Raw genomic sequence first — 21,997 nt, forward strand, 5'->3', positions numbered from 1 at the left:
TGGACCTTAACAAGTTCAAACAATATGGAACAAGCAAAGCTTGATATAACTTAATATTGCACACATGCAAAATCAAATTTCAAATAAAAAAAACAGCACATCAATGGCATTCATTTCTTAAATAAAATTAAAATTGTATGCCTCCTTTTTTATTTGCAGCTTTCTTTAAATTTAACAGTTATCTTTTTCCACAGGCTAATAATAAATTTAAAAATAACAATAATAAACCAATTGACTAAAAATAATATCCTTCAATGAACGTGCAACCATTCAAGCCCATGCCTTGGACTAGCAAGAAAAAGTGCATAGAGACAACTTTAATAGTAGCTCAGTTTGCTACACACTGATCTACCCTGTGTTCAAGCCAGATACCTGGCATCTCTTCTTGGATGCTGGTTCATCAATATCTGGACTCAGGCTCTGAGCTGAGGAAATCCTCAGGATCGAGCAAAGGTGTTCATCTGTCAGACGACTCCTGTGAGATGTTTTGGTCATCTTCATGGAGGAGAACAGTTGCTCACATAGATAAGTGCTGCCGAACATGGAGAGCATCTGAGCAGCTTGGGTGCGGAGCTGAGGCATTGTGTCAGGGATGAAATGTGGAAACTGTGCGCCACCCCATTAGTGAGCAGTTCAAACCTACATTTCTGGACATCAAAGTCGGCAAATCGCCAGGTAAACTCGGCGCAGAGTACGCTGAGTTTTTCAGCAAACTGTGCACATGGGAACAGGGCGGTAGAGATTTGCGTTTTAACTGTTTGGCAGCAGGGAAAATGGCCCAGGTTTCCTTGCAGCATCTGATTCTCCCACAGGCAGAATTTAGTTTTAAAAGCCCTCACTGCAGCGTACATGTCTGTGATGATACACCCCCACCCGTGAAGCTGCAGGTTCAGCACATCAGGATGGCTCGTGATGTCACACATAAAGGCCAGCTCACACAGAAAAGATTTTCTCCCGGAGCTCTGCTGTGTCTTTCCCTTGGCTTTCCAGAAACTGACATATTTCCTCATGGAGCTCGAAACATCTGTTCAGTACTTTTCCTCGGGTTAACCATCTCACCTCTGTGTGATAAGGCACGTCTGCGTATTCCAAACCACATTCCTCCAAAAGAGACTTGAACTAGCGGTGATTTAGACCTTTGGCTCTTATAAAGATAACTACCGTGGCACGGTGCCGCAGTGCATTGCACTGCTGCCTCACAGCAAGAAGGTCCTGGGTTTGATTCCCGCCTGGGGCGCTGTTGGCACCGTGCTCCGGCGGGTTATCTCCCAAACAGGAGCCTTTCTGTGTGGAGTTTGCATGTTCTCCCCGTGCTCACATGGGGTTTCCTCCACCTCACGTCAGCAAGGACCCCCACCAAAAACATGCACCCATCATTGTCTGACCAGCAATGGACATTTATCCCCCGGTGTGCCCCCGGAGGAAGGACAACCCAGGATGGGTCAAAAGCAGAGAATCCATTTCACCGGCCACCATCAAAAGCATGTGCGTGTGTGTGTGTGCAAGCATGTGTTATAGTGTGGTGTGTTGCGTGATAAATAAAGACTGTTTCTTCTTCTACCGTACTCGTGTTACTGTGGTCATAACATGTTCCATCTTTAGGGCTTTGCCACACAGTGCTTCTTGATGTATAAGATTCAAGATTTTTATTTGTCACATACATATACATACTTTCATACATATATGCAGTGAAATAATGCAATAATGCAATGCAATGCTAAACAGTTAGCTCACCCGCAGATCTTCTCCCATACCCTGCCCACCACTCCACTCTTTCAAGATTCAAGAGCTTTATTCGTCACATACTGTACATATACATACTTTCATACATATATGCATTGAAATGTAATGCAACGCACCCGGTGATTACACACAATATGTCCTAGGAAAATTTCTTTCTACTAGACCAACTAACTGATTCCTAAAACGTAATACAGTAAGTCGAATACTTATAGAATAAAATAAAAATATATAGATTAAAATAAAATGGAATAGATAAAGGGAATAGGCTTACGTATATGGGATAGTCTTATGTATATGAGACAATTATGTAAACAGATATGTGCATTAAAGTGGCATGTCAATAAAGTGAGGAAGTGTTTGTGGGATAATACAGCACAGTATACAACAGTACGGCGCAGCAATACAGTATCACCGAACAACCCAGAACAGTGACACAATATGCGGTACAGTATGCTACATACAGTACAGAAGGTAGTGGAGCCTTATGGTGTGGCTCAATGAGGACCCCTAGTGAGGTCAGCATTGACAGTTCTTATGGCTTGGGCGGAGGCTCCTCACCGAGACCCAGAATTTCCTCAGCTGCCTGAAGTGGTAAAGACGCCTTCTTTACCAAGTCCTCTGTGATGTGGAGTCCCAGGTACTTGAAGCTGCTCACCCTGTCGACAGAAGTCCCATTAATCACCAAGGGCGGATGCGTACTCGATTGTCATCCTCGCCTAAAGTCCACAATCAGCTCCTTAGTTTTGCTGACATTCAGGTGTAGGCTGTTGTCCTGGCACCAGAGTGACAGGTCAGCCACCTCCTCGCGGTAGGCCTTCTCATCGCAGTCGGTGATCAGGCCCACGACAACGGTGTCGTCAGCAAACTTGATGATGGTGTTGGAGCTGGACCTGGCCACACAGTCATGTGTGTACAGGGAGTACAGTATTGGGCTGAGGACGCAGCCCTGGGGGGATCCTTTGTTCAGGGTGAGGGAGCTGGACATGTGCCTCCCCACCCTAACCACCTGTGGCCGGGGCTGAGAGAAAGTCCAGGATCCAGGCACACAGCGGAGTGCTCAGTGCTTGCTCCTGCAGCTTGACAGCCAGTCTGGTGGGGACGATGGTATTGAAAGCTGAACTATAGTCGATGAACAGCAATCTCACATAGGCCGCCTTCCGGCGATCCAGGTGCGTGAGTATGGTGTGTAGTACCTGGGAGACCACGTCGTCCGTGGATCTGTTCGGCCGGTACGCAAACTGCAGCAGGTCCAAGGTGCGGGGGAGGTCTATACTATACTTTACTTAACTTTGGTCTATACTTTTATTTTGATCTATTTTTCTATTGAAGTACAGTTTTAAAAAGATTGTCGATGTAATTTTTGTTTTATTTAATTCGTATTAATAAAAAATATTAATTGTATTGTGTGTTGTATTCAGCTTGTGTATTTTGGATTATACTATATAGCCTATTTTTTGTGTTAAATGTCCAGTAATAAAATATCCTATGCACAAAGTTCTTACAGTTATAGCGTCTTATAGTTTGATATACGTCTAAGTATCACTGTATACACCAACATGGGAACATTGGCGTAAGCGGTAGTGAGGGTGCCCCTCAACCAACAAGTCCTGAGTTAAATTCATTTTGAAACACATGGGTAGGGCCATTAAGACAAAGTTAAAAGAAACACATTATAAAAGGACATATAATGCATAAAGTTAAAAAACAGAATACAAAGAATGCATAAAAGTTATAGTGCAGTGCAGGAAATGAATCAAAGAAACCTTGTTTTACTCTTTGTTAACAATTATTTTGCCTATTCCCCGAATAGCACCTATTCCCCGATCTGATATCGCTGTTTCAGATAGGCCAAAGCAGTTATAATACAGTGCACACAAAGCCACTAGTATTCACATTTCAACAAGGCAATTCAAAAAGCTTTAAATAAATCATTAGAAGCATCAAGACAAAGTGCAAAATAAACACATTGTAAAAGGAAGTCATTAAGTCATTAAGTCATTAAGTGCAAGAGATTATTAAGAACACATTATAAAGTTAAGACATGCATACAATAAAGTCACAAAAGTTGCAGTGCAAGAGATAAATATGTGGTTCAGTAAGAGGCAGCGGCAAACAGAAAAGTCTTCAGCCTTGATTTAAAAGAGGTGAGTGTTGCAGCAGACCTGCAGTTTTCTAGGAGTTTGTTCCAGTTATGTGGCGCATAACCACTGAACGCTGCTTCTCCATGTTTAGATTTGACTCTGGGGACACAAAGCAGACCTGTCCCAGACGACCTGAGAGGTCTGGACGGTTCATAACGTAGCAGAAGATCAGGAATGTATTTTGGCCCTAAACTATTCAGTGCTTTATAAACCAACAGTAGTATTTTGAAATCAATTATTTGATGGACAGGAAGCCAGTGTAGAGACCTGAGAACTGGAGTGATATGATTCACTTTCATTGTCTTAGGGAGGACTCGAACAGCAGCGTTCTGAATCAACTGCAGCTGTCAGATCAATCTTTTAGGGAGACCTCTAAAGACACCGTTATAGTAGTCTAGTCTACTAAGGATAAATGCATGGACAAGTTTTCCAAATTCTGCTGAAACACAAGTCCTTTAATCCTTGATATGTTCTTAAGGTGATAGTAGGCTGACTTTGTAATTGTTTTAATGTGGCTGTTGAAATTTTGCTCGAGTCCATGACTACACCAGATTTTATAATGCTCAAGATAATAAACAACCACACAACTTTGTAAGTATTGTAACTCCCATCACACAGCTGCACCAGTTGTTTCTATGATCAGCAGCCTCCAAGAGTTTAAATGCATTCCATGCACACATCCAACGGTCACTATTCTGCCGGCCAAGTCGTCTCCTGGGCGAGAAACTGGAAGGGGAGGGTATAAACTCCCCGTGGGCTCTGCTCCTTCACGAAGATAATGTAAAGACCGTTTCCTTTATTTTCTCCTCACGCCAGGATCAACATACTCAAAATGGGATTAGAACACGGTATAAATGAAAATCTCTTTCAAAGAATATCATACATTTTCAGTAGAAATTTATGTTATTTTGAATTAATCTAATTTTCTCAATCGATTGTCTATTAATTGTCACAAAATAGTAAAAGATACCCATTACAATTTCCCAAAGCATTTTCTTGAGGTGTTTTGTCCATCTAACAGTAGGGGGCCGAGGACGCAACCCTGGGGGGATCCTGTATTCTGGGTGAGGGAGCTGGACATGTGCTTCCCCACCCTAAACACCTGGGGCCACGCTGTGAGGAAGTCCAGGATCCAGGCACACAGCGGAGTATTCAGTCCAAGCTCCTTCAGCTTGACAGCCAGTCTGGTAGGGACTATGGTGTTGAAAGCTGAACTGCAATCGATGAACAGCATTCTCACATAGGCCCCCTTCCAGCCATCCAGGTGCGTGACCGTGGTATGCAGTACCTGGGAGACCACGTAGTCCGTGGATCTTTTCTGCTGGTAAGCGAACTGCAGCAGATCCAAGGTGCAGGGGAGGGAGGCGCAGATGTAATCCTTAATCAGCCTCTTGAAGCACCTCATGACCACCGAGGTGGGGGCCACCGGACAGTAGTCATTCAGGCAGGCAGAAGAGCCGATCTTCGGGACAGGAACGACGGTGGACCTCTTGAGGCAGGACGGGACCACTGATTCAGCCAGGGAGATGTTGAATATCCTAGTGAGCACAGGGGCTAGCTGGTTAGCACAGGTCTTCAGTACTCGTCCAGAAATGCCGTCTGGGCCCGCAGCTTTCCTGGTGTTCACCCGCATCAGAGCGTTCCTGACCTCGTGCACAGAAGCTGAGAGTGCACGCTCATCCCCAGTGGTGTAACTCCTTTTAGCCAGTGAGCTAGCAGTGCTGTTGACTCAAACCGCAACATAAAAGGAGTTCAGTTCGTTGGCTAGGGAGGCGTCCACACTCGTGGCTGGGGAGGAGCTGCTCTTGTAGTTTGTTATTGTCCGCAGCCCCTCCCACAAGCGTCTTGTGTCCCCCCGCGCCATCTGTAGCTCCACAGTCTCCCTGTACGTCCGTTTAGCATCCTTCACCGACCTCCGCAGATTGTACTACGCCGCTTTGTAATCGGCCGTGCGAGCATTCAGAGCGCAGCGGATGGATTTATCAACCCACGGTTTCTGGTTTGGAAATATCCGAACTTTCACCGTGGGAACAATGCTGTCTGCTACCGTAGCCACATAACTCACCGCTACGTCCGTAAACTCGCTGATGTCACTTGAACTTGATTGGAACATGTCCAAGTCTACGTCAGCGAGTGCAACCTGAAGCGCAGCCTCTGATTGGTCCGTCCACCGCTTCACTTCCCTCGTCACCACCAGTTCTCGCATGATCAGAGGCCTGTAAACGGAAACCAGCAAGAGGCATGGAGCGAGACGGTCTTGTATCCATTCTTGTAAGGTGTGTAGCAATGGTCCAAAGTTCTATCTCCCCTGGTGGCACACGTGATGTTTTGGTGGAAATTAGGCAGAACTTTTTTAAGGTTCGCCCTGTTAAAGTCCCCAGTCACCACCACAACCGCGTCAGGATGTTTGTTTTGAAATCCGCACAGGTCCGACAGTGCTGTGTCAGTATCCACTTGCGGTGGAATATAAACGGCTGTAATGATGACTGTGTTGAATTCCCGGGGGAATAAAATGGACGGCATAAGATGGTCAGCTGTTCCAGGTTCGGCGAGCAGGAGCGGGAGGGAAACTTGGGGTTGTTGGGGTTACACCAGCGGTTGTTTACCATTAGGCAGAAGCCTCCACTTTTGGATTTCCCAGACTCCCACGATCTGTCGCCGTGGAACACGGAGAAGGACTCGGCTGGACGTATGGCTTCATCCGGCACCAGTGGGTTCAACCACGTTTCCGTCAGACAGAGGACGCAACAGTTCCTCATGTCTCGTTGGAATTCCTCGCTCAAAGTTCATCCATCTTGTTCTCCAGGGACTGAACGTTGGCAAGAAGGATGCTTGGCAGAGGTGGACAGTAAGGTTGCGTCCTCATTCTGGCCCGAATGCCGCCTTGTTTACCACGGTGCTTCCTCCGTGGGCCCGCTCGTGGAACAGCAGCTCCATTTTTTTTTTTTTTGTTGTTGTTGTTCCCGCGTAGAATTTCAGCCGGCCACTCTGCTACCACGGATAAAAAGTCCCAAAGTTGTTAGTTTAGGGAAGTTTTTATATCCATGAGTGCATGAGTGTAAGCGGTAACTGCGGATGCTTTTTTGGTGGACATTATGATAAAAACGGAAAAAAATACTAAAATGTTCAAAAGTCGACCGGAGCGCCGGCGCAGGCGACCACAAGGGGCAGGCGCCACTATCGCCACTGTGACCGCACATCGCTGGCGCACCATCTAATCCCACGAGTTTATCCCAAGTCAGCTTCATTTCAGTAACACATTTGGAAACCTCTTCAAAGATTTCCTTTCCCGCGGTTGTGCCATGCAGTGATTTTAATCCCAAAAGTTCCTCCGTAACACACAGATTGGAGTCCACTCCACGGATGAAGACTGCCAGCTGGGCAGTATCAGATGTGTCGCTGCTCTCATCCACAGCAAAGGAGAATGCAATGAAATCTTTTTCCTTTTCCATCAGCTGGTCATATAGATTTGTGGCAAGATCAGATGTGCGATCAGCTACTGCGTTTCTGCTCAGGCTCACATTTGAAAATGCTTGCTTTTTCCCTGGGAACACGAGGTCACAAAGTTTCATCATGCACTTTTTCACAAACTCTCCCTCATTGAAGGGCCGGGCTGATTTTGCGATCTCTGCTGCCACAATAAAACTTGCCTTTACAGCAGCCTCACTTTGTGATATTACTTTTTTGAACATAGTCTGTTGTGAAACCAAACTTCTTTTCATCTCCTCTACTTTCTGGCGCCTTTGAGTCATGTCCATGTCCTTGTACTTGTCGTGGTGTACCGTTTCATAGTGTCTTCTAATGTTGTACTCTTTGGTTATAGCCACGTTGGCTCCACATACAAGACAAACAGGTCTGTCTTTTACATATGTAAACAGATATTATGCCTTTCTTTTCGCCATTTTTGGGATGGGTAGCACGGTGCCAGTAGCAGCATGAGGTCGCTATGACTACTGTCAACAGTCAACAGTGTTTATGGGTCCTGTACTGATTGACGCGCCAAAACACGAGCAGAGCATTCTGGGATTTGTAGTATTAGCGGTACATGCGCCGTATAATACTGGCGGGCCAGCTCTTGTAGTCATTTGGTATTGCCTCGCAGGCCAAATATAAATTACACTGCGGGCTATATTTGGCCCGCGGGCCAGAATTTGACCCCTTTGCAATATTGTGTCCTTACAAAACTAACAAAAATAAAAATATACAGGAAATGTCTTTAGTTTAAGTCTTTTTTCTAGTCAATTTGTCAAAATATAGCCATTACAATAACCAGTTCTTATTTTTGTAGACAGAGAGCATTAATAATGAGCATGACTCAGACCTCTGGTATCCATCTGGTAGAGCACTACTTTTAAATGGTAAGATGCAAATTATAATTTACCATTGTTATGAAAGCAGACAAACAGGATGAGATTCTTATTCAAAATCAAGTATCATAAAACACAAACTACAAAGAGTCTTTTGTTCACTATAATAAAGCTTTTAAACATTCTTTTATGCCACATTTTCCTAATTAAGCTTATTAAGACATATTACTGCTATGGTTGTTTCCCCTACCACATGCCCCCAAAGTGGCATTTCCAGTGCCCTCCGGCAGAGACACGGACGACGATGGTTGTAGACATCAGTTTATTGTAGAGAGGAGGGTAGGTGGAATTAGCCAGGAGCAGATGGAACATGTCATGACAGGGCTCCTATCCTGAGTGTGTGTGTGAGGATCGTGGTTTTAACCTGTTGCTCAGTAGCCCAACCATTGAGCAACAAGTATGCAGCCACCCTGACCCAGTCACCTAGATCCAGGTCCGGTGTGGCTGCTCAAACCATCCCATCTCTACACCACAACTGCATAATATCTTAATTACTCAAAATATAAGGTGACTAAAAATGGCAACCATATTTTCAGTTTTGGCAACCAAAAGCTGATGCCTGGTTGTCAGCCTGGCAACCAATTTTAAATGGTAGCGTTGAGTCCTGCACGGTGCTTTACGTTACTTGCGTGCGCATGGGAGCAAGTGTTAACAGAGATGGCGGAACCCAGCGCTTGGCGAAATTACTGATTGGACGGATTATTACAACATTTGGCCGTCTGCTACTGCATAGCGGCAACACAAGGTGAGGTGAAATAAAGTTTACACGACACGGGGCACATGTGAACCGCGGTATTACGATATCACGGTAGAAGCCCACTGGATGTGTTGGCGCGCTGTGCCATAAGTGCTGCTTCCTATGCAATCCACCACTTTGGCTCCACCAGCCACGTCAGTCGTGCAGGGTCCACGTGGAGTCGAGCAGCATTTCTGTATTTTGGTGCAAGAGGTCTATTTTTTTATAATTATTATTATTTTTTTCAACTGCACTCAGCTACGCAAGCCTTTTCAATAGAAACACGAGATAAAAAAAAGTTTTTGTAAAGAGTGCAATCAAACAAGGTGTCCAGTCGGAAAATAACCACGGGGATGGCCGTGTCCCTCTTTATTACAAACTTCGCTTAATGATTCTTTTGAACGGCTCTTTTGTATGAATGAAGGGAACTGAGTCTCGCTGGGTAATGAGCCCTTCATTTTTTTTTGTCAAGTTTTACAGTTCTATATTGTGTTGTTTGTTTCAGTTGCCGTCTCCTGCAGCCGGCAAATGTTTCCCCCTCTATGTAAGAGAACACCGACGCTCCTCCCACGGTGGGAGGTGCCCTGGTGGAAAAGGAGCACACCCACTGTAACGTCAGGTTCACAAAGCGAAGGCACACACAAAGTCCTGTGACTGTGAGGTTTTAAGTTATTTTACTATTGTTATTTACATTGGAAAAATACTGTTTATAACTGTTCTACACAAAAAATAACTAACTATGGTACTGGTTTTATTTATTTTAATTGTGAAACACTAAAAAAAAAATATACATATAAAAACATATTGACGGAAATGAATATTTGATAGCATTGAACAATCCTGGACACCATTCCTCGATTCAGATGAACTTATGCAAATTATAACAACCCACCAACGAACTTGAACCCCCGTCTCCCACCTCAGTCATACACACACAGCGTTACACTGGTTATTTGTGGCAGACTGCTATAAAAACATTTGTTACACCGTTTAACTTTTTAATTGTTTTTTTTTTATATTAAGATACCGAAACTGTACCGTTACTATGGCCCCAAAACTGTGATACATATCGAACCGTGAGCCCATTGTACCGTTGCATCCCTAGCATCTATCTATCTATCTATCAATCTAAGTATTTACCCACTCATCTAAGTATGAAAGTATCTATCCTTCTATTCATCTAAATATATAAGTATCTATCTATCGATCCATCTATTTGAGTATATATCCATCTATCTATATCATTTAGTATCTATCTATCATCCATGTATCTAAGTATACAGTATACCTATCTACCCATCTATGTATCCATATATCCATCTATCTACGCTCAATGCTATATCCACCTGAAAGTGAGGTAGCATTTACCAACATGTGACGTACAAGAAGTGAACACAGGAACTAAAGATTGTGCCCATGGCCGCGTCATTCACAAAAAGCTCCGTTGACCTCGTGGTTCCGTTTAACGACATCAAAAACATCCGCTTCGTTTGGCTTTTTTCGTGGGGTTGCGGGAGGCCATGTGCTGTTCTTCACATGACTGTCGGCCACTGCCCGCGCTCATGTGAGCGAGGAGGTGGCTGCTAGCAGAACATCAGCATTGGCGACACCCGGCATCAGCTTCCCCTCAGCTGGATCAGAAGGTTAAGAAACAACCGCATCCCTTCTTGTCCAGTCCAGATTCAGATCAGGCCGTGAATTTGAATGGAGAGGAGGGGGGCGGGGGTGTATGGCTAAATCCGATTTGCCCCGCTCACCCACTCAGACGCACAAATACACCAAAAGTGTCTGCTGCTGCTCAAAGAAGAGAATAACCTCATGAGTTATTCGCAGGCGGTTTCGCAGACAGGTTTTAATCAAAATCAGGACTAAAATAATCCTACTTAAAAGAATCCAGAATTTAAAAATGCCTTTCTGAGAGGTTGCCTAATACAGGATGAATTAGTGCTCGACTGGGAAGTCCTAGACTAAGGTGATGAAGGACTAGTCGGCTCCTTCTGTCTGGTCTTGGTTCTGGTCTGAGTCCAGATAATCCATGTTGTCTGTTGTCAAGGTTCCACCTGGACGCCCACATCCATTCATCCATAGATAAACCTGCCTCCAGCCAGGTTGAATTGAAACCTTCACTGAGACCTAGATCTAGCTATAATCTTCCTTCTGGGAAATCAGAGTTGTTTTTAAACCAAGACTCTGAAATGGCCTTTCTCAGTCACAGTTTAAAATCCTCCCAGTTAGTCCAGATTCAAAGGGTAATATAGTCTCGGGATCAAGATGTTTATTTGTCACAAACATATACATACAAGCATACATACAGTATATGTAGTGAAATGACATTTCACTACATATATGTATGGACTGTATAAGATTAGGCCTGATCTATGTCTGCAAAACTACGCTTTGAGGTCCAAATGATATTCATTATTCTTTAGTAAAGGCTGTTGAGACCTACTGTGAATTACATAATTCATCTCAGCAAAACAAAAACCAGGGTAGCATTTTCCACTTTTCACAGCTAAACTTCTATGCCAACAGAGTAGAAAAGGCGCACATTTAGGTGGGGAAAAAAAATGTAGAATACAACATTATCTGCCAATTGGGTGTGAAGGGAAAATGGCATTCTTTACACACACTTTAACTAAGTACAATTAAAGCAAGAATAAAAACTGTCTTGACATTAGAGCGAAGAGCATCCAAGTCTGCCGTTTTCTTTTGAAAAGTTACTAAATTGGGGAAAATTCCCTGGATCTAGCTCTATGAGATAAGTCTTTCCTTCTAGTACTAGCCACTGTTTAAGATTGTGAAAATAAGTGTTGACTGTGACTCAAAAGGATGCCAACAAACAGTATAGTTATAACTTGTTAGGGATTTTTTTCGGGCTGTACCCGACTCAGAATTTTGTCAGTCGGATCGGATTCGGCTGTTCAATGCAAATATTCGACGGCAGCAGGGGGCGGCAGCAGGGCTCTTGGCTCTTCTTGTAGACGCCTAGGACGCCATTCCAAGGGTGCGCGTGCTAGTGAGCAGCGATGGGTTCCCCGTGATCGGCGCGGCAAAACAGTGCGTTTTTATTTCAGATGTAGGTTATTTTATTTTACGTCTCCTTATGGAACAGCATGGAACGAAAAAGTGCGAAATGGGGACACCTTCTCCGCGACTCACCCCCTACTCCATGAGTTATGCGAAGAAACTAATCTTCATGCCCCGTCCCCACACTGTTTTTAGTTGTTTTATTTGGAGGAACGGGGCTCTCCTCTTTGCTCTCCGCAATCAGGTCGCACAGTGATCGCGACGCACGGAGACCCGGGTTCGATTCACACATATAAAAAATATATTTATGACTCCCCACATTTATAATTCCCCATTGAAATGGTGTCCCTGTGCATTTTGTAAGCTTCTATCTGTTTTATCCTGGGTTTTTTTAATGCACACTGACTGACACCATTTTTTTAAATAAAAATAAAAATAAAAAAACACTGCTCGAGAATCTCAGTCGACTGACGGGTTTCCGCCTGATGATTCGACCAGAATTTCCGTCATCCGGTAATTGCTGGTTTGTGACCGTGAAAAGTCTGACATATTTAAATCTCTACGGACATATGTCCGGTGAAAATAATTCCCTCTCAGCAGAATTTTAATTAGTGCTGGACGATAAAACAATAACGTTAATTATCGCCATATTTTTTTCCTCGATGTCGAAATAAAATAGACTTGATCCCGCAGATGTGTTCATTTCCGCGTTCGGCAAGTTGCAACTGAAAGCCAATCAGTTTGGATGATCTAAAGCTGACCTTTCACCTCTAACCAATCACGTTTGTCGATATAGAAATAAGTCCCGCCCACAGGTGCCGTTTGTAAACACAGTACACACGGAGTGGAGAGGGAGCCGCAACATCCAAAGCTCGGAGGAGAAGCAGAAAGATGATGTATCATTGACAACAGGGACACATACATCCATAGTTTGGCAATATTTTTGGATATTTAAGTTCCAACCCAAAGGAGACGGTAAATATCCATTGTGTCAAGTGTGTGAAATATGGCGACGAAACGCCCCGACGAAGACAGACAAACACCACAGACGCAATTATTTAAGACCTACGTGTCATTTATTTTGTTTTGGATTTTATCAAAATTGCATTTCAGTGAAATGTTAATCAAAGCACCTGCACTTGTTACTTATTGTTCACAAACGAAAATAATTTTATTTAGAGTAGTAATATTTGTAATATTTATTTCTTTTTAAAATAACTTAACTGACTTATTTTCAATAGTCAATAAAAAAAATATCACGAATCAACATGCCTTCATGATTTCGTTGTTTATACACCCTGCCTCATACACACACACACACACACACAATTTGACTGGAATCGTCCCATTTGTCCCAGATGTTGAAATCTTCCAGGACACCTGGACCTGCACCATTTTTTTTTTCTAATGGGAACTCTGGATTTGACTTGTCGACTCTCAGGGGGCAGCCTTAGAATCTTTCTTTTCCCAACAACCGTAGGGGTTGGTGGATCTTCTGTAAAAGTGTAGCTATGACAACCTGTGAGACTCAAACATTCCACTCCTTTTTTGAATACCACAACCATATCAGCGCAATGAGCGGATCAACTCTCCACTCTGACCCATGTTTCTCCCGTGCTCCCACCCCCCACACCCACGGATGGACGGCGGCTCCTCACCGATGATGTCCAGCACGTCGGGGCGGATGAGCGGCTCGCCCCCGGTGAGGCGGATCTTCTCCACCCCTTCCCGGACGAAGAGGCGGGCCAGCGTCAGCACCTCGGAGGTGGACAGGAGCTGCCCCCGCGGCGTGAGCTTTACTCCCTCCTCCGGCATGCAGTACTGACCTGGGAGCGAGTGGTCATTAATGTCAGAAACGCCGCAAGACCAACTTTTACTGGGAAGGTATGCCTTGAGTTAGATTAGGTCAGATTTCTTAGTCTTCTCCCACCATTCACCACTTTAACTTGCTGTGTCCAATGCTATGTGTGTATACTGTACCTAAAATGGAATTGATAAGCATACACAGTATGGAAATCAGAATACGTTGTAATTTATTCACATTACCATTACATCACATGAAAACAACCGATCCAACCACAGACATAGCTTTATCGTTCCCACTGCGTTACAAGTGGCTTATTGCGCTACTGTAGATTTAGGTTTGAGCTGTGAAAATGTTGCTAATTCCACTTAAAAGAGACAAATAATGGAAATTAGCTTTTGTGATCTAAACTGCAAAGCTGTACTTACTCATCAGTTCTAGCCCGAATGGCAGCTCTCTGTTCATCAGAACAAACTCAAGCTCCACCCTAAAAGTGAGGCCATAATAATAAGCACAGTAATAAGGGCTTGTTGCCGTGGCAGTGGCAGAGAAGAGGCCGCGAAACACTGCTTTGAGTCAGTGTCACGCTAAATTGAGAGACGTCTTGGAGGGAATCCTTTGCAAATCTACAATATAAATAAAGTAGGTGCTAGGAAGTCTTGGAAGGGAAGACGTATGCCACCGCGGGCCATATGTCCAAGTAATTTCCCCCTGGGATAATTAAAGTATTTCTGATTCTGAATTTATTTACCCCAAATTGGGGGCCCTCGTTGATCCCAAAACCCCTTGTTTAGGCTTTGGAATTCCCCAAAGACAAATACTCAAATACAATAAAAAGGCCAAGTGGTGATATGTTACAAGCCGGTGGATGTAATGAACAACAACTGGAAGGTTGGATAGGATGTTTGAGGTTGAGAATCTCATTTACATTGGAAGTTTCCAGTTCGAGCCTGAATCCTGATAATGCGTCAAACAAAGCCACTCCTAAGGCTGCCACGGGCCACATCCTGTACACTCCTCATATCACCCTGCAGCGCGACGGCGTCACATCATCATAAGTCAATGTGGCGTCTTCCAGATTGCCTGGTGTTGGCGGTGGAGGATGGAGCGCGACTTACAGCGGAGATTGCATTTCTCCGTTAGCGAAATCCGCAGGTAACTGTGCCGGCGGCCAAAGTTGTCGGTCAGGAAAGACGAAAAGGGGACGTCGTCGTCCCTCAACATTTGCCTCCGGCTCTGGAGAGATGCCAGCTCCTGTGAGAAGAGATGTCGTACAGTTTCTGGGAACCGTGACCCAACTGTGAGAACTGTACTTACACATACATTACTCATGTGCACCCATGCTATTGTAAGTTGCAGGTGAACTTTGAATGTCAATAAAGCGTTGCATAAGGATCCCAACACCAGAGCCGGCCTATGGCTCCGGAGGATACAGTTAGTCAGTTATGGTGAAAGCAGCGAATCACTTGTTAATACGTGACACATAACCCTTTTTTCATTTACAAAACCAAAATGCGGACATTGCCATTGTGCCACAGTGGCCATTGTGAAGGCATCTGTGACTACTTTCTCTTCAAAATAAAGGGCATGATACAACTTCATAACACTTGAATCTAAAATGCTGTAAAAAAAACATTATCCATTTGCTTCCATTTGAACTGGGAAGTCAGAATTTCAGAGTTACCAGTGGGAAACTCGGAAAGGCGGAAGACCCTCACCAACCCCGACCTCAAAAATCCAAGAAGGCTGCTCTGCGCATGAGCAGTGAGTGAAAGCTGTAGTTACGGCTGTGATGTAAACAATGTTTTGTTTTTTGTTTTATTTTATAGTCTATTTGGATGGACCCCCGGGGAGCACTCCATTCCCCTGTCCCATATTTGTTCTTTGTCGTTTGTATTCCAATAAGAGCAAGCATAACAAAGGCTAACAAAACCAATATAGACGCCTCGTCTATATTGGTTTTCTGACTTGTAGTAGAACTCGGGTTGGCTCCAAGGTAAATGTAACACGCCATGAATTAAAAGGGGCAATAAGCTATCACATACTGTATGCCCAGTGTTTTGATAACATAGGGATAACATTTGAATGGGGAACTATAAATAAGGGGAATCATAAATATATTATTATATGTGTGAATCATCCAGACACGGACTCGAACACGGCTCTCCGTGCACCCGGATTGCCATGCCCATTCCTCCAAATAGAACAGGTTAAAGCAGTGTGCGGAGACAGGTGCGCAAAATGCACCCCAATCGCTCACTCTACGTGACCCCCCCCTCGGGATGGCGTCCACAGCTGACTGCATGTCCCTCAGAGACATTTCACCAACTTTTTAAACTTTTGGGACTGAAACAACGATTCGGACCCGTTGCTCTGGAGCGGCAAGCAAACTCCATGTGTAAAGACACAAACACGGAATATGTTGTTGACTGTTGAAGACTCCTTCGGTTTGTATGTTACGACTGGCTCGAATGCCGCAAAATAAGAAGGGACGCGGCACCGGGTTCGATGCGAACAGAATGCATTTCTATTTACAAAAAAGGACAAAAGATAAAATATCAAACGAAAGCCCCGCCGACGTCACGCAGGTAAGGCCATAGACACGTGCGTGCGGTTTGCAAGCACTACAAAGTGGTTGACAAAGTGAAAATGTATGTTCGTCGCCACAACCTGCACATAAATAGCAAATTGGATGATGATGTCACAAAGCATCTTGCTCCAAAAACCCATCTCGCTCCACCATCCGACTGGAAGTTTTTTGAAAGTCGGCGCGGCGGTGATGCACGAACCTGTCGACTGCTCCCGGGCGAATTGAACCGTTTTTCCACTCATTTCTGCTCCGTGTGAGGATCGACACGAATTCAACTTGGAACCGCGGCCCGGTTCTAACGAGACTTCAACCACGTCCGCCGCTGCAGCATTTGTCCTGTTCCGGACACTTTTGGCTCGAAAAAGGCCAAGAAGAATAATAATAATAATCCGAACTATTACAATATCCCTGCAGGAAGGATCCCTAATAATAGTAATAATAATAATAATAAAAAAAACAACAATAATATTAAATAAACAAGCATACATTACAGCAGGTCACATGAGAAGTGAAAAGAGTTCATCCACTCAGAATAATAAAAGTTGTTGTTTGTTATATTTTGTTGTCTAATGATCGGACAAACCAATGTTAGTTAGTTGACGTAGAGTTCTCTTGGGGGGGGGGTCAGCACACAGCACGCACGTCATATCAGCTGCTGCAGTATTTCAGTGGATTACGTTCAACGCTGACAACTACACATCTGAGCAGGGAACAAGAACAGCGTCGACTTGCGTACCTGCCTGGGCCTGGTCCGCGGGGACCCGTCCAAGTTCGGGGGCGAAACTGAACCCGGCCCGGCGAGTTCGAGCCCATTCTCGCGGCGCGTCGCGCCGGAGCACCACCGCCGGCCCCTCCCGTTCGCGCACAGCGCCAAGAGTCTGACGAAGTGCGGCGCGGAGTTGCCGGGGGAGCCGCGTCCCTCTCCCCAGCGCCGGCACAAGCCTCCGATCGCGGCCATCGGGTGTCGACGCCACGGGAGCGGGGCCGTCTCTGGGCGCCGGGCGCGCGGCGCGGCGCGACGCGGGCCGGGGGAGTGGGCTCGAGTGGGCGGGGCGTAGGAGTGGGCGCGGTCATTACCGGCCAATCCGTGCACGTTCCCGACCGGAAGAGGCGTAGGCATGTAAAACGCTGCCTTCTGGTGCCACTCGGACGTCGGTGACTCTGAGTGGGTTCCTCGTCCGGGCCTCGGAGGCAAATATCCATATTCTATTCACCCAGTGTTGCAGAAATTGCAGCGTTCACAATAGAATGTATAATCCCCCCCCAAAAAAAATAACAACAACTGATGAAATAAAGCTACCAGCGAAGCAGAAAGTTGAACATAAAATGTGAACATACAATAAATGCAATGACAAAACATTAAATATAAGCCTGAAAAATAGACAAAAAACCAACCGACAAATTGGTTGAATTGAACAGTAAGCAGAATGGTCATAAACATAAAAAAAAAACTAATAGTAAGCATACACCGCTGTATCAACAAACTCACATTATGGAAGTTGTGCAATAACATATAAACCAGAGGTTTAATGTGTATTATCGGGGAACTTTGTTCGCCGTTAACGGCCTGTGCGGCCGTGGTGTGAGGCGTGAACGTTTCCCAGGAGAAGGTTGAATTTTCCGAGTTTACGACGTCGCTGGAAAGCATCATTCCCCCTTCTCCGGTTCCTTGTCAAATTGCGCTTCACCGGCTGCATGCCGTGTGTTGCGTCAACTGCAGCCCGTAACAATAACGTTTTTGGATGAGGGTATGATTTACAGATGCACGGCAATAAGTTCACCAATGTTAAAATCAATTCGGTCGCAAATAAACTGTCAAATGGACGGAAAACAGTGTTGCAAGCAATATTGTGTGCAGCAGATGGCGCTGCGTACTTGTTTTCGGTCATGCGGGTATTTATCAGCGCGCTCTCCCTAAATAACTACCCTTCATTGATGGTGACATTGTTTGTTTTCTGTTCCTGTCTTTTCTCGACAGACATTCCCCATGAAATGAAAAAAATTGTGGGACTTAAAAAAGAGGGAAAAACGAGCCTCAAATAAAGCTATATGCCCACGGTAAGATCAGTAAAAACCAGTTAATATAAAGATAATGGAAACGTGTAAAGAAATTTCAGAAACAATCTCCGATCCACTGCACATTCCCGTTCCCTGTTTCTCCAAACAAATAAAAGCAGCGTGTTTTTATTGTAGATGATTTTATTTTCCTTTCCTATTTTCCTAATGAAATAATTAAGAACAAAGTCCCTGTGCATAACAGGGAGATTCTCTCAGTCCCTCCCTTAAACGTTTCTGTTTAAATGACATTGTTCTTTCAATTTCTATGTTCTCTACCTCTACTCTGTCCCCCAGGCCTCCACGGACTAACATTTTGTATTTGTGTGATTTACCCAGATAAGAACAGATCATTGTCTATGATTTGCATGAGGCTTTTATCGAGATGCTGAAAATCTCAGTGAAGCTGCAGTGTGCCGTGTGTTGTCAAAGATGTGCCTAGCCCTGAGAGGCTCTGCCATGCTGTTATCATAATCCTGGGCCACCGAAGTGTGGGGAACACGAAACATACATTTTACGCAATTGCAGGTATTTATTTATTATAGTTATAGTTTTACAGAACATACTGTTGATCCAATGCTTGAATCCTGATTGTATTCTAAATTCCACCCAGGGTTCCCCAATGTTATAGGCACAGTGGGCTGCACAATGCATGTGCGTATTAACTCGCCCCCAGGACCTCGTGAGGGCGACTTCATTAATCGCAAGCATTTTCACAGTATTTCACAAGGCAAACATACAGGCACAACATATCTATGCCCAATGCGCAGAAGAATTGCAATATTATTGCCACATTATTTCTTATCCTGGATGATCTATTCCAACTGCCTCATTACTGCCGTTGAGGCGAGATGGCCCGGCAGAGCTCACGATTCCCAGATTTTTAGAGCTTCAACCGTGGCCGGGAGACTTGCACAAAGTACGCTTATCTACTGTTTATACACCAAAACACGGTAGCCTAAAATGTCATAAGTAATCAGAATGCATTTTAAGTGCAACAGGTGAGGTGATGTATCTGAGTCGGTTTTGGACTCTGGCGCAAGTCAAATAGGTGAATTTCGGGGCCAGCTTCTTGGTGAGACATGCGATATGCCTGGCAGCGACGCCTCCTGAAGCCCTACCCCGATGCCCCAAAGACACTTGAGGGTGTGCATAGAGATGATGTTGACATTTGAAGTCAAGATTCAACTACCTACGCCATCTCAGGGTGTCACCAGTAAGGGCCTGTGATGTTACTGCTGCTTGTGCCATTTTGTACAACATGGGAAAGCTGTGGCAGGAGAGGGACCCCGGTGGAGGACCTGCAGGTGGACCTATTTGCATAGACCACAGGGCTGGCAGAGTGAAGACAGATGTGATTGCACACAATTGATTTGAATAAAGTAACACTATTTGAACGAACTATTTTATTTTATTTTATTTTATTTGTCCTGAAAAGGAATAGGACAGGGTGAAAATCAGATGTTTCTAACTGCAAGTCAGTGTTCTTCACAGTTTGGGTGCCCCTATTTTGTTAAACTATGGTGGGGGGGTTCCAAACCCTCAAAGGTGGTCCAGGGCCCATGCATTTAACATTTACATGCATTAATCTGGTGCACTTTAAGAGGAAAAGAGGCTAGATCAGAGAAAAACCCTTCACCTCTTCAGCAGCGAGCCCCTTTCTTGATATCCGAGTGAGGTGGAGGGGCTGGAGTGTTTGCGTTGGGTGCCTGTAGTTACATATGTTAGTCTTTGTTGTAAAGGTGAAACTCTTGCCGTTCTAATGACCCCAATTTCATTCAGATATCTTGATGTGAGAGGGACCCATTTGAAAAGTGAGAGCTCACAGACTTCACCGTGGGGAAAAAAAGGCTAAAATGGCAGCTTGGGCGCCGCCTGGTGAATTTGGGGCCCTATGTGACTGCATAGTTCGCATATAGCAAGAAACGGCCCTGTTTGTGTCACTCCTCATTTCAAGCTCCAACTTCCTCATTTTTAGTTCTCTGTATGGCGTGCCTTCTCTCCTCCAATTTCAAGTCTCTAAACAGAGATTTCACATCTCTCTGTTAAAAAGAAATTGCTCTATTAAAACATTTATGCTAAACAAAAGGCAAAGTAGTCCGAAATCCAGACAGGTGCTCATGATGTGCCTGGTACTTCCTACAAGTGCAGGATTAATTGGGACCTTGTGGCAAACATTTGTAGAGTGAGTCTTTCCATTACCGGCCTCTAAAGGCCTTTCAGAAAAGGCAGAAACTCATCACCCAGCTGCAGTTGGATGCCTTAGAATACATGTAAGGATAAATTACTATGTCAATATTCAAAGCATTACTGCATTGCTTTCCAGCCGCTTACCTTGGGATGACTAGCGGGAGGTTGCAGAGGTACAACACAATAGTCAGTGTCTGCAGATACAAAATGTGTTTAGGGGATAGAATGTGGAAAGTATTTCCACCCCCCGAGATTCCATCCATGAGTGGCCGGCCACTAAAATCCAGGGTCAGCTCCTCTGCAGGAGTGTAGTCCTCTGGAGGCCTCTGGCTTTATTGTTTCTTGCAGTGTTGCCTTTTTGTGATGTGTTCATTTTCGTATGTTTCCATAAGTATCTCCTGTGCAGCGGCCGAAATGTAAACGTCGCAGGCTGCAATTATTAATTGTCGCAATCTGCATTCCACAGCTCGGTGTCCATGATCTAGTGGGAGCGTGCACGTAAACTCACCAGCGTCACCTGAATTAAACTGGTCATGACTGATTACAGTAGCTCCAAGGGACATTTAAATAAACCACTTAGCTCCAACTGCCAGTTGCCGCATATCTCAGCAAGGCTATGATGGATTATAGTCTGGGTGCTTCTCCTTTTTGTTCTGCTTGGTCAGACCTCCTGACTCTTCTAGTATGTTTCGTTTTTAATAAATCTCACCTTTTTAGTCAGACCGATGAGTGAGGACTGACTGACACTGGCTGTTCATAGCAAATATTATTTTTATATTTATAAAACACCCGTTTTGTTGATTGGGAATGCTGGGTTGCATTTACTGCCTTATTTTGAGTGGACACAGTGGCGTTTTCTAAGCCAGAACATTGCCTATTGTTGGCGGAAAAGAACAATGAATGTCAAGATTTAAGATTCAAGAGGTTTATTTGTCACATACATACAGTATACATACAATCATACATATACAGTATGTGGTGAAATGTCTTTGCAACGCACCTGGAGATTATACACAATAGTTACTAAACAGAACATAATAGCTAACCTAATTACTACCTAACTAACTGAAACCAACTGAAAACCTAATGCAGTTAGTGAATACAATCATCTTCTTCTTCCTCCTCTTTCGGCTGCTCCCGTTAGGGGTCGCCACAGCGGATCATCTGCCTCCAATACCTTCTGTTCTGCGCATCTTCCTCCCTAACACCAACAGCCTGCATGTCCTCCCTCACCACATCCATAAACCTTCTCTTTGGCCTTCCTCTTTTCCTCTTGCCTGGCAGCTCCATCCTCAGCATCCTTCTCCCAATGTAACGTCCTTCTCTCCTACACACGTGTCCAAA

General features: G+C 44.6%; 1 protein-coding gene across 4 annotated transcripts in view; it reads right to left on the reverse strand.

The window, feature by feature from the left end:
- The window catches only part of mocs1 (molybdenum cofactor synthesis 1), a 30,835-nt gene extending 13,463 nt beyond the window's left edge, over positions 1-17,372 (reverse strand). For 3 of the 4 annotated variants that reach the window (XM_080012834.1, XM_080012837.1, XM_080012836.1), the window contains exons 1-3: positions 17,145-17,372; positions 14,937-15,072; positions 13,673-13,840 (exon numbers count right to left, since the gene is read on the reverse strand). In XM_080012834.1, the coding sequence (XP_079868960.1) occupies positions 13,673-13,840; positions 14,937-15,072; positions 17,145-17,366 (526 nt within the window). In that variant the 5' untranslated portion in view covers positions 17,367-17,372. Of the gene's footprint in view, positions 1-13,672; positions 13,841-14,936; positions 15,073-16,991; positions 17,078-17,144 lie in introns of those variants that run through there. The other variant, XM_080012835.1, reaches the window with a different exon arrangement.
- Between the last annotated feature and the right edge of the window lie 4,625 nt (positions 17,373-21,997).

The sequence above is a fragment of the Zeus faber genome, assembly GCF_960531495.2.
Source record: "Zeus faber genome assembly, chromosome: 13".
NCBI classification, from domain to species: Eukaryota; Metazoa; Chordata; class Actinopteri; order Zeiformes; family Zeidae; genus Zeus; species Zeus faber.